The 15022-nt window shown below is 69.2% G+C and overlaps 1 protein-coding gene across 1 annotated transcript in view; it reads left to right on the top strand.

Moving 5' to 3' along the window:
- LOC141991363 (prominin-1-A-like) overlaps positions 1-10718 on the top strand; it is a 38401-nt gene extending 27683 nt beyond the window's left edge. The window contains exons 16-25 of the mRNA XM_074959657.1: positions 1220-1363; positions 1881-1952; positions 2275-2367; positions 2528-2581; positions 3943-4023; positions 4479-4547; positions 5089-5178; positions 7086-7198; positions 9396-9419; positions 10305-10718. Coding sequence (XP_074815758.1) covers positions 1220-1363; positions 1881-1952; positions 2275-2367; positions 2528-2581; positions 3943-4023; positions 4479-4547; positions 5089-5178; positions 7086-7198; positions 9396-9419; positions 10305-10356 — 792 coding nt within the window. The 3' untranslated portion in view covers positions 10357-10718. The remainder of the gene's footprint in view (positions 1-1219; positions 1364-1880; positions 1953-2274; positions 2368-2527; positions 2582-3942; positions 4024-4478; positions 4548-5088; positions 5179-7085; positions 7199-9395; positions 9420-10304) is intronic.
- The last annotated feature ends 4304 nt before the right edge of the window (positions 10719-15022 follow it).

Raw genomic sequence — 15022 nt, 5'->3', positions numbered from 1 at the left:
GACCGGCCCAGCCGTGTGCAGCGCCCCGGGGCTGCCTGGGAGCAGCTCGAGGTCCCGCTGGCCTGGGGGGGCTCCAGGGGCTCAGAGTAGGTCCGTGTGCGGCTGGGCTAGCCGGGGACTTGGGTCTGCCCCCCAGCCGTGCAAGCAGGGGGCATTGGTCCTGCACGGCACCACCTGCTTTACTGGCCCTTTCCCGCCCCCAGCGGTCTGAGCTTCGAGCCGCGGCCAGCAAGCTGCAGGGGGAGATAGTCCGGAGCGCAGGTGCTGAGCCGAGGGAGGGGCAGACCCTGGCTTTCATGTGCAGAAACCCACCCGTTCGGGCCAGCCAGGCCGTGCGCGTGCCCAAGGGCCACTGAGCACGTGTTACACTGGGAATGGGACCTGTGTGTGAGAGCCCCCCCCCGAACCAAGCCCGGTGCGGTGGGTCCGGCTCCGGGTGCGGCCGGGTCAGGTCTCCATGGCGACAGCTGGGATTGGGAAAAAAACCCTGGGCCCCATGCTGGGCACCGTGCCCTGCATATGCCAGCCTAGGGCTCCCCAGCTCCCAGCCCCCCAGGCGCCAGGCCGGGGGTCAGGCTGCCCGGGGCGCGCTCCCCAGCCTGCCAGGGGCCAGGCCGGGGGCTCAGGCTGCCCGGGGCGCGCTCCCCTGCCCCCCAGGGGCCAGGATGGGGGCTCAGGCTGCCCGGGGCGCGCTCCCCAGCCCCCCAGGGGCCAGGATGGGGGCTCAGGCTGCCCGGGGCGCGCTCCCCAGCCCCCCAGGGGCCAGGCCGGGGGCTCAGGCTGCCCGGGGCGCGCTCCCCAGCCCCCCAGGGGCCAGGCCGGGGGCTCAGGCTGCCCGGGGCGCGCTCCCCAGCCCCCACAGGGGCCAGGCCGGGGGCTCAGGCTGCCCGGGGCGCGCTCCCCAGCCCCCACAGGGGCCAGGCCGGGGGCTCAGGCTGCCCGGGGCGCGCTCCCCAGCCCCCACAGGGGCCAGGCCGGGGGCTCAGGCTGCCCGGGGCGCGCTCCCCAGCCCCCCAGGGGCCAGGCTGTGGACTCAGGCTGCCCGGGGTGTGCTCCCCAGCCCCCCAGGGGCCAGGCTGTGGACTCAGGCTGCCCGGGGCGCGCTCCCCGCTGAGCCTCGCTGCCCTGGCTGCTGTGGCAGTGGTTGAGCTGGGGCCCTTGGGGGGGGTCGGTGTTCCTGGGGCCCCCAGGTCTCTCATGGCCTCGCTGCCCCCCGCAGTACACTGGCGAGATCAACGCGGCCTTCGACCGGCTGAACATCAGCCTGGACCCCGTCACCTTCCTGAGCCAGAGCCAGAAGCAGATGCTCCGGGACGTTGGCGCCTCCGGCCTGCAGCCCAACTTCACCGGCGCCCTGCAGCAGGTGGGCTGGGGGGGCAGGGCCTGTCTCAGGCTGTGGGTGGGATCTCGCAGGAGGGCGGGGGGGGCAGTTGTGGGATCTGGGGCTCTGTACCTTGGGGTGTTTCCGTGGGGTCACATGGCCCCAGACTGCTGCTAGGCCGTGTCCCACACCACGTTCCTGGGGCAGCCCCCCTGGCCCGGGCAGCCGGTGGGGGATGCTCTCTGCCCCCAGGGGGTCCCACCCATCCTGAGTGGGGATGGCCGGGGGGGCAGGGGCTGGGCAGTGGGGGCAGGGGGGCGGGGGAAGGGGCTGGGACCGCATGGCAGGGGCTGGGGCAGGCGGCGGGGCTCCGGGTCCCCAGGGTGGTCACTCTAGAACCCGCTGCTGCCCCCCGCCCCAAGGGGGTGTCGAGTGCACCCTGGGTCTGTGCTCCCCCCAGCTCCCTCCCTCGCCCCAGGTGGCAGCAGGAGACATCCCCGTGTGCCGGGGTTTGTCCCCCCCCCCCGAGCCTCCCCCACTCTCTGCTCGTCTCTTCCAGCTGGAGAGGAACGTGACCCAGCAGGACCTGCTGGCCCTGGCGGAGCAGCTGGAGGCCCTGGCCAGTGTGACTGTGAGTGACGCCGGGACCCCTGAACCGCGGCGCCGCCCCGGCCCCCGGCCCCCGGGAGCATCAGCGCTGGGTGTGGGCTCCCCAGGGTCACGGGGGCGCTGCCCCCCCACCCCTGCCTGGGCGGGGACTCTTGCCATTGCCCATCGCTCCCCTGCCCCGGAAGGCGGGTGGGGTGGGGAGTGCGGGCCGGGGACTGGCTCTGCAGGGGCTCTGCTGGTCCCGCCGTGGCCGGCCTGTCTCGTCCTGCTCTGCCCCCGCCCGGGCTGTGGCTGCTGGGCCTGGCAGGTGCCTCTGACTGTCTCTCCCCCGCCCCACGGCTCAGGACAACGCGACCAGGAAGCAGGAGCTGCGGGAGGAGGCGTCTGAGCTGCGACAGATCAATGGGCAGATAGGGTCCCGCTTCCCGCCGGAGATGGTGAGTGACCCCATGGGCCCCTGGCACTTCCCCCCCCAGCTGGGAGCAGGGTCCCCCGGGGCTGGGATTCGGGAAGGGCCTGGGACACGCTGTGTCCCCCTCCCTAGCTGGTGTTGTGGGGGGCCCCTCCCCCATCTAACCCTCCTGTCTGTGTCCCCAGCAAGCCCTGAAACGCAGCATCCGAACCCTGCAGGTGACGACCCCCCAGGTCCCGGTAAGCAGCGCGGGCAGGGGGAGGTGCGGGTGCTGTTTTGGGGGGGCGGGGCGAGGGGCCCCCCTTTGGGAGCCAGGCCCCAGCACCCTGCGGAGTCTCTGCGCTGCTCAGTGGGTGCTGGGAGCTCACCAGGGAGATGACACAGCCAGCGAGGGGCAGCCCAGCGGCTCCCGTCCCCAGCCGCTGCCCCATGGGATTCCCCCGTTACGGGCAGTGGGGGCCCTGAGAGTCACCCGGACGGGGTCCCTGGCCGCCTGGCGGGCAGCCCGCCTGCAGCTCTGCTAGGGGCCAGCAGGGGAGCCACCGCCGAGGGACACCCCCAAAGCAAGGCGGGAAGGGCTGGCTCTGGAGGGGTGACCCCATCCACGTGCTGCAGCAGACCACCTGCCGGGGCACGTGTGGGTGCTCGTGCCCAGCCTGGCCCCGCAGAGACCAGTTGTCTCGCTGCCCAGGTCCACCCAGGGCTGTGATAACAGAAAGGGGAGGGGGGCTGCGGGTCGGGGTTGAGGGGCCCTGGTGGTGGGGCAGAGAGGGGGGAGCCCAGGGCTGGGCTAGCAGGGGCTGCGGGTCGGGGTCGAGGGGCCCTGGCAGAGCGAGGGGAGGGAGCCCAGGGCTGGGCTGGCAGGGGCTGCGGGTCGGGGTCGAGGGGCCCTGGCAGAGTGAGGGCAGGGAGCCCGGGGCTGGGCTGGGCTGGCAGGGGCTGCGGGTCGGGGTCGAGGGGCCCTAGCAGAGGGAGGGGAGGGAACCCGGGGCTGGGCTGGCAGGGGCTGCAGGTCGGGGTCGAGGGGCCCTGGCAGAACGGGGGGAGGAGGGAGCCCGGGGCTGGGCTGGCAGGGGCTGCGGGTCGGGGGCGAGGGGCCCTGGCAGAGCGGGGGGAGGGGGGAGCCCGAGGCTGGGCTAGCAGGGGCTGCGGGTCGGGGGCGAGAGGCCCTGGCGGGGGGTGCGGAGGGGGGAGCCTGGGGCTGGGCTGGCAGGGGCTGCGGGTCGGGGTCGAGGGGCCCTGGCAGAGCGAGGGGAGGAGGGAGCCCGGGGCTGGGCTGGCAGGGGCTGCGGGTCGGGGGCGAGGGGCCCCATGCTGTTGGGTGGGGGGCCCGTTTGGACTGGCGGGGGCCGTAGTGTCTGTGCTTTGCCCCAGCACAGTGCTCAGGGCTCTGAGCGCCGGGTGTCCTGACCCCGTAATGGGGACCCAGCCCGACGCTGCCGCCTCGTGGCCATGTGGGGACAGGACGCCGGGTGTCTGCGTTCCCACGGAGGCTCAACCGTGGGCGGGTGCGGGGCTGCCGGGGGCTCCCCCTTCTGCACTGGGGCCCAGCCCGGGCCTGGCTGAGCTTCTGGGTCCCATCCTGCTCCTTGCCCCCCAGGCGCGGATCAATGACACCCTGCAGCAGATCGAGGATGCTCAGACCTTCCTCGACACCAGGGTTTCGGAGACCATCAAGAACGTGAGCCCCTCGCAGCCCCTTCCGGCCCCGGGCCCCGCGGTGGGGGGAGAGAGGCCTCGGACGAACACCCCACGGCTTCGGGGGGCCCTCCCCTCTCCCAGGGCTGTGCAGCAGGACACGGGACTGGGAGGAAAAGCCCTGCCCCTGCCGTGGGGCTCCCTGCACTTCCCCCCCCGCAGAGCCTCCCATGCAACCCCGGCTCGGGGGGATGCCCGGGGGCAGGGCACTGGGAGGGTTCTGACCCCCTGGGGTGGGGATGTGTCGGGTCACGGCACAGAGCCGTCCCCTGTCCCAGCAGAGACCTGACCCCACTGGGGGATCCTGCCCCCCCGAAGCCGCTGGGCGCACGAGCTTTTAAAACGCTGCCTGAGCCCCCCTCCCTGGGGGGTCCCCGAGCCAGGCTCCCAGCGGCTGGCCCTGGGTGCAGCATCTCACCCCCGTCCCCCTCCCCGCAGGAGAGCCGGGCCTTTCTGAACACGCTGCTGGGCTACTTCGACTCCTACATCGCTTGGGCCAAGAGCACAGTGAGTGAGACCCCGACCGCGGGGGTGGGGGGACTGTCCTGCCCCCTGGGCACGGGGGAATAATGGGCCCTGCCCTGCCTCACTGTCTGTGTCTCCTCGTGCACCCTGAAGCCCTAGTGCGCAAACACGCTGCCCCCCCGGCGCCTGGCACTGCAGCGTCGCCAGCGACTCCACTGAAACACGTTCGGGACGCTAACGAGCTGAACCTCCTGGCGCCCGCGGGGCAGGGCAGGCTCTGGCTAACACCCTGATTTGGGAAACTGAGGCACTGAGAGAGGCAGGGCCTTGCCCTGGACACGCAGCGAGTTGTGCCCACTGCGGGGTTCCCTCTCCAGCTCGGCATACCCCAGGCTGCTGGCAGTCCCCTGCCCCGTCCCAGGGCAGCTCTCCTCTTGCCTAGGGTGTGGGGGAGGGATATGGGGGGCTCTGGGGGCTCCCTGCCCAGTGGTGGCGGGTTGGGAAGGGCAGAGGTGTGAGGCGGGAGGGCCCATGCCTGACGTGGTGCTGACGGGCCGTGTCCCTGTCTCTGTTCTGTCCCCAGCTGACAGGAGAGGTGGGGCGATGCGAGCCCGTGGCCAAGACCATGGATGTGGCTGAGACTGTCATCTGCAGTTATGTGGTGGATTCCCTGGTGAGGGGACTTGGGGGGCAGCAGTTTTGTGGGAGCTGGGCAGGGGGTGCTGTGCAGGTAGCAGTCTGGGGAGCGCGGGACTTGGGGCCGGAGGGAGCTGTGGGAGTTACATGGGAGCTTTGCCTTCCCAACGCGCCCTTGGGTGAAACTCCCAGCTCCGGGGCCTGGGCGACGCCCGGGCAGCTGGTGGGTCGGAGTGCAGACTCAGCCGCCATGGCTGGGCTCCCTGACGCGGCTGGGCCCGGCTGGGTAAGGAGAGTCCCAGAGGACTTGCTGGGTCTGGGCCCTGGGGGCTGCACTGAATGCCCCCCGACTCCAGCAGCCCGGCCAGGCCCTGCCAGCCCAGTGGAAGCTGGGCACCAGGCCCTGGCTGTTGAGTTGGGAAGGGTTCAGTGCTCGTGAGCCCTGCCGCCCTTTCCCCTGCCCATCCCTGCGGGTGAGGGCAGCTATGCTGGGGGCCAGGCTCTCAGACCCTGCGTGCGGGCATGCACAGCTGTTCGCTGACTCACCCCGCTGGCTGGATGAGGCGGGTCCCATCCTCTTCCCCACGCTGTGCTCTTGAGCCAGCTTGTGACGAAGTGGGACTGTTCATAGACAACTGCTTGGAGACTGGGGTAGCTCCCTCCACAGGCAAGTCAATACCCCTGACAGACACAGGCACGTTTCCTTCACTGTCACAATTCTCCACCCAGCTAACAGGTAAGGTCCAGGGACACTCCTCTTCCACTCTCCTCGCCTTCCCCCACTGCTGACTAGACAAAGCCGTCAGCTCACAAGGCTGCCTAGGCTCATCCAGACTTTCCTTACCCAGCACCTTGCCACTCCCAACAGATCCCGTGCCCTGCCTGTGTCTCCCTCCACTCAGCTGGGGTCTCAGCTCCCACTGTGCCCATTACGGCACAGTCCTTCTCACTGGTCACACACTCCCAGGGGTTAACCGCCCCCCAAAACCGCTCCTCTCTGAGCTTTCAGCATGCCTGGTCCTTGTCAATCCCCCTTCATTTTACTGCTCCCCAGTCACTTACTGCAGGAAGCGCCACCCACGGGGTGCAGTACATCCCACCGCTCCCACCAGTTGTCACGGAGTCCCCGGGCGATGCTCTGGAACTGCTCCCCATGAAGCCAGGCAGGACTCTGGGGAAGTCTCCTTTCTGTGAGCAGCCTGTCTGCAGGACACACAGCTCACCCGGCTTCCACCTTCCTGGGTCTGACCTCGGAGCATTCAGCATCCTCTGCCCCTCTGTGCGCTTCCCACAGCGAGTCCGCCCAGGCGGGGTCCTGGGGAAGCCAGAGGGTCCTGCCCCCCAACTTCGCAGTCAGACGTGACTCTCAGCCAGCCAGTAAAACAGAGGTTTATTAGACAACAGGAACATGGTCTAACACAGAGCTTGTAGGTGCAGAGAACCGGACCCCTCAGCTGGGTCCATTTTGGGGGGCAGTGAGCCAGACAATCCTGTCTGCCCTTCACTCCATGTCTCCAGCCAGTCCCAAAACGAAACTCTCTCCAGCCCCTCCTCCTTTGGGCTTTGTCCTTTTCCTGGGCCAGGAGGTCACCTGATTCCTTTGTTCTCCAACCCTTTAGCTCTCACCTTGTAGGAGGGAAGGGCCAGGACATCAGTCGCCAGGAAAGAGGGTGTCAGCCATTCTCTGTGTCCAGACCCCTGCACACACCTGCCCTCTAGGGCTCTGCAACGATCATACACCCACATCCCACCACCTAGATACTTAAGAACTGCTAGGGGAAACTGAGGCACCCCCACACTATTCAGAGGAAACAATAAGAACAGTCCCGCTTCATCACACGGCCCAGCCCCATGGCTCTGGCCCCCTGCTGAGGAGGGGAGATCCAGCCCCGGAGGGGGCTGCTGGGCGGGCGCTGATGGCTGGGGGCCTCTCTCCCCTGCTAGAACGGCTTCTGGTTCAGCCTGGGCTGGTGCACCATGTTCCTACTGCCCGGCGTCATCCTGGCCGTGCGGCTCGCCAAGTTCTACCGGCGCATGAAGATCGCTGACATCTACGAGTGAGGAGCCTCCTGTGCCCCAGGGCGTGTGAGCACGCTGACCCCCGCCACGGACCGACCCCCGCCATGGCCAACCCCTCTCACAGCCCTGCCATGGCCGAGCCCCCGCCACGGACTGACCCCCGCCACGGCCATCCCCTTTCACAGCCCTGCCACGGCCAACCCCCACCACAACCGCTCTCACAGCCCTGCCACGGCCGAGCCCCCGCCACGGACCGACCCCCGCCACGGCCAACCCCTCTCACAGCCCTGCCATGGCCGAGCCCCCGCCACGGCCGAGCCCCCGCCACGGACTAATCCCCGCCACGGCCAACCCCTCTCACAGCCCTGCCATGGCCAACCCCCACCACAACCCCTCTCACGGCCCCGCCACGGCCGAGCCCCCGCCACGGGCTGACCCCCGCCACGGCCAACCCCTCCCACAGCCCTGCCATGGCCAACCCCCACCACAACCGCTCTCACAGCCCAGCCACGGCCGAGCCCCCCGCCACGGACTAACTCCCGCCACGGCCAACCCCTCTCACAGCCCTGCCATGGCCAACCCCCACCACAACCCCTCTCACGGCCCCGCCACGGCCGAGCCCCCGCCACGGGCTGACCCCCGCCACGGCCAACCCCTCTCACAGCCCTGCCATGGCCAACCCCCCACCACAACCCCTCTCACAGCCCCGCCACGGCCGAGCCCCCGCCACGGACCGACCCCCGCCACGGCCAACCCCTCTCACAGCCCTGCCATGGCCAACCCCCCACCACAACCCCTCTCACAGCCCCGCCACGGCCGAGCCCCCACCACGGACCGACCCCCGCCACAGCCAACCCCTCTCACAGCCCTGCCACGGCCAACCCCCACCACAACCCCTCTCACAGCCCCGCCACGGGCCGACCCCCGCCACAGCCAACCCCTCTCACAGCCCTGCCACGGCCAACCCCCCCGCCACAACCCCTCTCACAGCCCCGCCATGGCCAACCCCCGCCACAGGGCGAGCCCCGCCACGGCCGAGCCCTCTCACAGCCCCGCCACGGGCCGAGCTCCCACCATGGGCCAACCCCCCACCATGGCCAACCCCCCGCCACAACCCCTCTCACAGCCCTGCCATGGGCCAAGCCCCTGCCACGGGCCGACCCCTGCCACGGCCCCTGCCCCAACCCCTCTCACACCCCCCGCCCTGGCTGACCCCTACCACACGGCAAGGCCCTGCCCTGAGCCCAGCCCCCCACTCTGCCTTGGAGCAGGCTGTGAATTCACCCTGGCCCCCCCGTGCCACACTCTGGTCCCTTCCCACGCGCCCCCAGTGGCACAGGGCTCGTGGGCCCCCTGCCTCGCCCCGCTGCTGCAGCAGGGAAAGGGGTGAGGGAGGAAACATGGGCTGCTGTGAAGGTGGCAGGTGCAACGCAGCGGGGTCACCGAACCAACCCTCCCTCCCGCGGGCACGGAGCTGGGCCAGCCCCGCCCAGGGTTTCCTTCGCACGGCTCTCCCCATGGCCGCTCAGAGCGCCCTGCCCTGCCCCTGCACACACCGTCCCGGGGCAGCTGTGGCTGTGTGTGGGGCTGCCCATGGTCCCGCTGGTGCCCTGCCCCTTTGCACTCTCTGGGCAGTGCTCTCTGGCCTCTGCCAGGGGTCCCTAGAATCGGGGGAAGCCGGCCTGAGCCGGCCCCTGGGACAGCACAGAGGCCCCTGGAGACACGAGGTGGGGGGGCATTGCTGGTTTCACTTCCTCCTGGAGTTCCTTCCCGCGTATCCGAGCCAGATGGGGATGTGGTATTGGGCTGGCACGAGGCAGGAGAACCAGAACCCCTCGGCTGGCCACAGGTGCGGAATAGCCCAACACCGGCGGCTCAGTCCGGCTCTGCCGCCTTTCCCCTGCCTGGGGTGAGGAGCCGGCGGGGCAGGGCCACCCGGGGATCCCTAGGGCCGGTCTCCCCTCCTCTCTAGGCACCCATGAGGGCACCAGCTGCGACTGGCACTCGGCAGCCCTCGCTGCCCCAGTGGGCCTGGCAAATGCAGGTTCTGGCCCATGTGGGGGTTGCTGCTGGGGCCCAGGGTGCGCGGGGGAGGCCACGGAGCTGCCCAGCTGGCTCCCCACCCTCCCTGAGAGCCGGGGGAATGTGCCCCCAGCCCTCCAGCACGAGGCCCACTGTGGGGTGGGAGGGGGGAGCATGTCCATCCCCACTGACAGCCTTTCTCTCTCCCCACAGCAGCGACAGGGAAGCCCTGGAGATGTAAGTACCTGGGGATAAGGGCGGCACAGCCAGCAGCGGAGGGTCTGGGGGGGCGAGGGGCTGAGCAGCCGGGGGCCCGAGGGGCTGAGAGTGGGGAGGCTGGTGAATATCCCAGAGGGGCGCCCTGGGGTGTGGAGGGGCCAACCAGCAGGGGTGTTGGAGCCCCTTGCGACGGGAAGCAGGGGGCTTGTGAGGGTGCTAGGCCCAGTGTGTGGGGGGCGGGGGACACATCTCTCTTGGGGGAGGGGGCCCCCGAGCCCTTTGCATCTGAGGGCCCCAGGCGCCCCCGAGGCTCATGGGCACCGTTCACCGAGGAGGCTGCAGCATGGGCAGGGGGCAACGCGTTGGCACGTCCCCTGAGCCTCGGCAGCGAGGGGCATGGCTGCAGGTGGAGGCTTCCCTGGCCACGTCTGTGCCGCGCGGGCACCGTCCCAGCTCCCGCACGGCAGGGCCCAGCGCGCCGGGGTGGGCGGAGGGGCCGAGCTCCGCTTGGCCCTGGTGGGGGATCTCGGGCCACGTCCCCAGGCTTCGCAGCCTGTGGTGCCCGTCTCAGCCTTCGCCCGGGGCCCAGCCTGTGCCCAGCCCCAATGCTGGGGACATCCTGCCTCGGCCCCTCTGCTTGGGGGGGGGTGTTTTTCCCAGGGTATTCTGGGAAATTCTTTGCTGCCATGGCCCAGGGTCTGTGATAGCTCTGAGCCGGGCACTGGGGTGAGCAAGGCACTGGAATGTGCTTAGGATGAGCTGGGTGCCGGGATGAGCCGGGTGCTGGGGTTACCCAAGTGCTGGGGTTACCTGGGCGCCGGGATGGCTGGGCGCTGGGAGGACCCGGGTGCTGGGGTGAGCCGGGCGCCGGGATTGACCCGCCCCCTCTGCTTGGTTTTGCAGGTCTCCGTCTGCGACGCTGTTTAAAATCCCCCGGGTGGAGATGAAGAAGTAGCAGGCGCCCCGCCTGCACCCAAACTGGCCCCGGCCTCAGGCCCCCGAGGGCTGCTCAAGGGATCATGGGGCGGCCACCCGCTGATCTGATTAGACACCTGGACTCCATGGGCCGAACCAGCCAATCTGCCGTGCCGGCTCCACCAAGCCCCGCCTTCCCCCGCACCCGCGGGAATCCATTGCTCAGCCAATCACAAGACTTCCCTGGGTGGGAGCCATCCTGCTTCCTGCCCCCATGGCTATGTTGTGATACATAGACCCTGCACTGCACCGCAAACCCGGAGCCGATCGGCTGGGAGAGAAGGGGGGGAAGAACCAGCAGCCCTCTCCCTACAATCACCATGGGGGTTTGCTGTGGGTCTAACACAAAGGATGGGAATCCCACTATGGGGCAGGACCCACCATGGCTCCTCGGCCCCTTCCCCCGGCCCAGCCTCCCTCCCTGGGGGCAGGCAGTGTTTGGCCGCGTGGCTCTTGCCGCAGGGATGGTCCTGGTGCTGCTGCTGGCTTGTCCTGCCCGCCTTGGGGTCCAGGGGTCCTGATTTCCTGCCCCATGTTGCTCAATGCCAGCAGCAGCGCTGTCCATCGCTCACTGTGTGGGGCTGGCTCCCCCCTAGGCACCTGGGTCCTTGTGGGCATGGCTGAGGTAGGGTGATGGTTCCCAGAGGCCTCCCCCCCCAGCCCCAGGCGTGCGTTGGGAACGGCTCTTGGCATGCCTCGTTGCGATGGAGCAGCTGGGCACTGTCCAGCCCCACAGCACCAAGGGGCTGGGCCAGGGCAGGTGGCTGGGCGCAGGGGGTGGAGGGGACGGGGTACCCAAGCTCGAAGCAGTGGGAGGGTGGTGTCAATACACCCCCCATGCCGGAGGTGCCCTGCATGACAGCTGCGTGATGAGCCATTTCACCCGCCCGAGCCTTCACCCACCACGTCACAGCCCTGGCCGAGAGGTGTCGTGTGTGGGCCGCGCCCTAGATACATGTGGGGTGGGCGCCTGTCTGTGCCCCCGAGCGCCCGTGTGCCGACAGCAGCCTGCCTCTTGCCGTGCCCCAGACCAGCAGGCCTCGGAGTCCCACCCCTGTCCCCGGAGCACAGTGGGCTGAGCGGCCGCCAGCCAGGCATTGCTGGGGTGGGCACTGGCTCAAAGTGGGGCTGCTGGAGGCAAACGCAGGACGTCCCGGCAGCAATTAGCAGCCCCCGCTGTGCTCCGGGAGGGCCCCGCTCTGCGGCTGGGGAGCAGAGCTCTCCCAGGGGCCCGGCAGGACTCGCCCCGGGCTGGGTGCCCTGCGATTAGGGGATGGCCCTGCAGCCTCCTGCCTGCCCGTGAAAGGAGTCCCTGGCTCTGCGCCCATGCCCTGGTTGGCGTGGCACGGGGGAGGCGGGTTTATTTTTGTACGAAGGGGAGTCGCTGGCGGCGCTGGCTGACGCCGTGACATGCTATTGAACCAATAAAGTGTGTGCCGCAGTCGGGCACCGGGTGCTTCCCAACGGCCGAATAGAGAGAGCCTGGCAGAGGGGGTCCTTGTAGCAGCATGGTCGAGGGGGCTGGTGTGGGGGGACCCCTTGAGTCCCCCTTACATTACAGAGGACACCCCCTCCTGTGCTGCTGAGCCCATCTACCCCAGCCCCCCTTACGGGCAGGGCCATGGCCCTCGGGGCAGGGCGGGCAGCATGGTGTGTGCTGGAGAGAGGCAGCTGGTGCAGCTGGCGCGGAGGCCGTGGCCCCACTGCCCCGGGGGCAGTGAGCGCCTGCAGCCTGGATGCCCAGCTGTGTCCAGGGCCCGGCGGGGCAGCTCCTGTGACAGCAGCCCAGGAACGCTCGCCTGGGGGGTGGGACCAGCCAGCTGTGGGGCTATTAATGGCCCCCAATGGCCACGCCCACAGCCAGGCTGAGGCCTGCGGGCGGCGTGGGTCCGGTTTGTAATGTAGACTAGCCGGCCCTTGGTCAGTGGCAGGGCACGGCCTGGCCCAGCCAGTTGTAAGCAGGGTCCCTGGAGTAGAGGGCATGGCTCGGGCCCCGCCCTTGCCGGGGCAATGGAGATACTGGTGCCCGCTACCTTGTCTTGCTGGGGAAGCTGGTGCCTGGCCGCCTCTTGCCGGGGGGCTGTGCCCCTTCTTTGCAGCGGCTCCACCAGCTGCTTTCCCTCTCCCAGCCCCCGCCCCCGGGTCGTGCCTGCGTTTGCAGCCGTAACGCCGCCGTGGCCCCAAGCCGAGCGAGCGTCGGGATGCCCCGTCCTCCGTGCAGCTGGCAGCCCTTGGGGCTGGCTGTGTGCATGGGTTCCTCGGGGGTGGCAGGTTCCGCTTTTGGTGGGGGAGGGGGTCCCACCACAGCGGAGGAGTGACAAGCAGCTTGAAAAAGAGGAAAATGTGGTCGTGAAACCACACCAGCTGGCGGGCCCCAGAGCTGCCCTTCGCAGGGGCTCAGTCAGCCTCCAGTTCACGGGCCCAGGGGCTGGCCTGGCCCCCTGTGCCCAGGTGACTGATGCAGCAGGGTCTGACCGAGCAGGAACCAGAGGGGAGGACCCCCGCTGCTGGAGTCTTGGCTTGTGCTAGCCCGAGCTGTGGGGCCCGCGTGTCCGGAGGCCCCGGCAGCGTTCTTCCCTCTCCGTAACCGCCAAGCGCCATCAGAAACAGCCCCTGGGAGGGCAAGGCGAAGGGCTGGGGCGGGAGCGGGCGAGGCATTAGTCCCAGTGGGGGGGCAGGGGCCAGTCAGTCTTGGCACCCGTCCGTGTAGCAGAGAACCCAGGCAGCTGGCTCTGGCTTCAGCAGGCCCAGGAGCTGCGACTGGCCCATTTGACTCTCCCCCTGCCGGCAGGAATTCGACAGCCCCGGGGCAACCCCTGGCTTGGAGGGCCCTTGGGGGATTCTCTCTAACAGTGCCCAGCCCCAAAGCCGCCTTGGGGGCAGCCCTGCCCAGCTTCGGGAGCTTCAACCACGCTGCTGAGCATCCCTGGCCTGCCGTGGGCGGGGGTGGGGGGCAGAGCCTTTCCCCCAGCCCCTGGGATGTGAAAACCGCTATTGCAGGACCCCGGCACAGACTGCATGGGCTTCTCGTTGGCTGGGCTCTGGTGTGCTGGGATCGGCCGGGGTGCAGAGGGCTCCAGGGCAGGGCAAAGCTGGTAGAGAAGGGTGCCCTTGGAGGCAGGTGCCAGGGAGAACTGGGTCCGCTTGGCTCTGGCCTGATGATAAGGGGAAACCTATAAACCCCTCCCTGCACCTGGCCTCTCTTCCTGCGCTGGGCATGACCCAGTAAGGAGCAGTGGGGAGAGCACCGCACCTCTGGGGTGTGGATCCTGCTGGGCGCCAGACCCCCGGCTGCCTTCTGCTGCGACCCATCTCTGCCCGCTAACAAGAGCTTGCCCGCCCCAGCTAGGCTGCCACGGGCAATTCCATGGGCAGGGCGGAGGCCTGGGACTGCCTGGCGCTCAGCCCTGCCCGGCTCCTGGTAGTTTAGACCCAGCGGTGGCAGAGGATGCTGACTGGCCCGCAGGCTGCGTTACCCCTACTGCCCTCCCTTGAGTTTCAGCAGCAAACCCAAGCTCCACCTGTGTAGCCTTGGCAGGCCCCTCTCGAGTGCCCCATGCCCCGCTCTCGGCTTGCCTCACCCACCTGAAGCGCCCTCCCCCCAGCCATTTCCACTGGCTGCAGTATTCTTCACTTCCTGTCCCAGACTGTTGTGCACCTTGTTAAACAGCTGCCCTGGGCCGCTTCAGAGGGGGCTGCATGTCAGCAGTGGGCCAAGCAGCTTGAGAGCCTTGGGATCAGAGAACTGCAGGAAAGACTTTGGTCCGTCTCCCTGTGGAGGCTGGCGGAGAGCAGGGGCCCTCGGGCACAGCTCCAGCTCGCCCCGGGCGGCTCCTCACGCGTCAGCAGCTTGGGTCCGGGCCCAGAACCGGAGGAGGTCACGGGCACGGTGGGAAGGAAGGTGGATACCAGCCCACAAGCAGGTTAAAGTCATCCCAGCAGCTCTGCACCCACTGCAGCCGGGCCAGGCTACGGCACCTGCCCCCCTTCCCCGCTGGCCCAGGCTGCGGCTGGGGGGAGAGGGCAAGGCAGAGCGTAAGCTCTTTGCCCCTCCCCTCATGGGGGTGTTCTGGCCCCCACAAATCCAGCTGGGCGAGGCTGTGCCTTACTAAAGCTACAGCCCCACAAGCCGTGAGCCTGGCCATCTCCCACCCCAGGCAGGGTGGGCAAGAGGGAACCCGGGGGGGGGGGGGCGCTCCGGGAAAGCCCCGGGCCATGTGGAAAGCAGTGTTGTGAAGCCAGCAGGTGGCACTTTCTGTCAGCCACGTGCTGAGCCCCCCCTCCCCCCAGGGGTTGTGTGTGTGTGTGTCTTTGTGTTCCCCCCCGCTCCGCCCCCCCCGAAGCATCAGGGACCACCAGAGCCGGGACCCTGGCCAGGGCGGACCAGCGCTCGGAGGCCCGTCACAGAACCCTCTTTCCAGCGCCCTGGCTGGCACGGTCGGAGACAGGCCGAGGGCCAGACGTGGGGTGGGGAAGGAATCCCCCCAGCTCAGATTGGCAGGGAACAGGGGGAAGTGGGGGGTGTTACCTTCCTGTGCAGCCTGGAGCCCAGCTCACCAGCGAGGATCAACTGGGCGTCCCATCGCCTCAGTGCCTTGGCTCCCCACGGTCTCTGCCACCCACCCGGCAGTTTCCTGAGGGCTGAA

Source organism: Natator depressus, chromosome 7 (genome assembly GCF_965152275.1).
Source record: "Natator depressus isolate rNatDep1 chromosome 7, rNatDep2.hap1, whole genome shotgun sequence".
In the NCBI taxonomy this organism is placed as follows: Eukaryota; Metazoa; Chordata; order Testudines; family Cheloniidae; genus Natator; species Natator depressus.
This window is presented reverse-complemented; position numbering and strand designations above follow the sequence as displayed.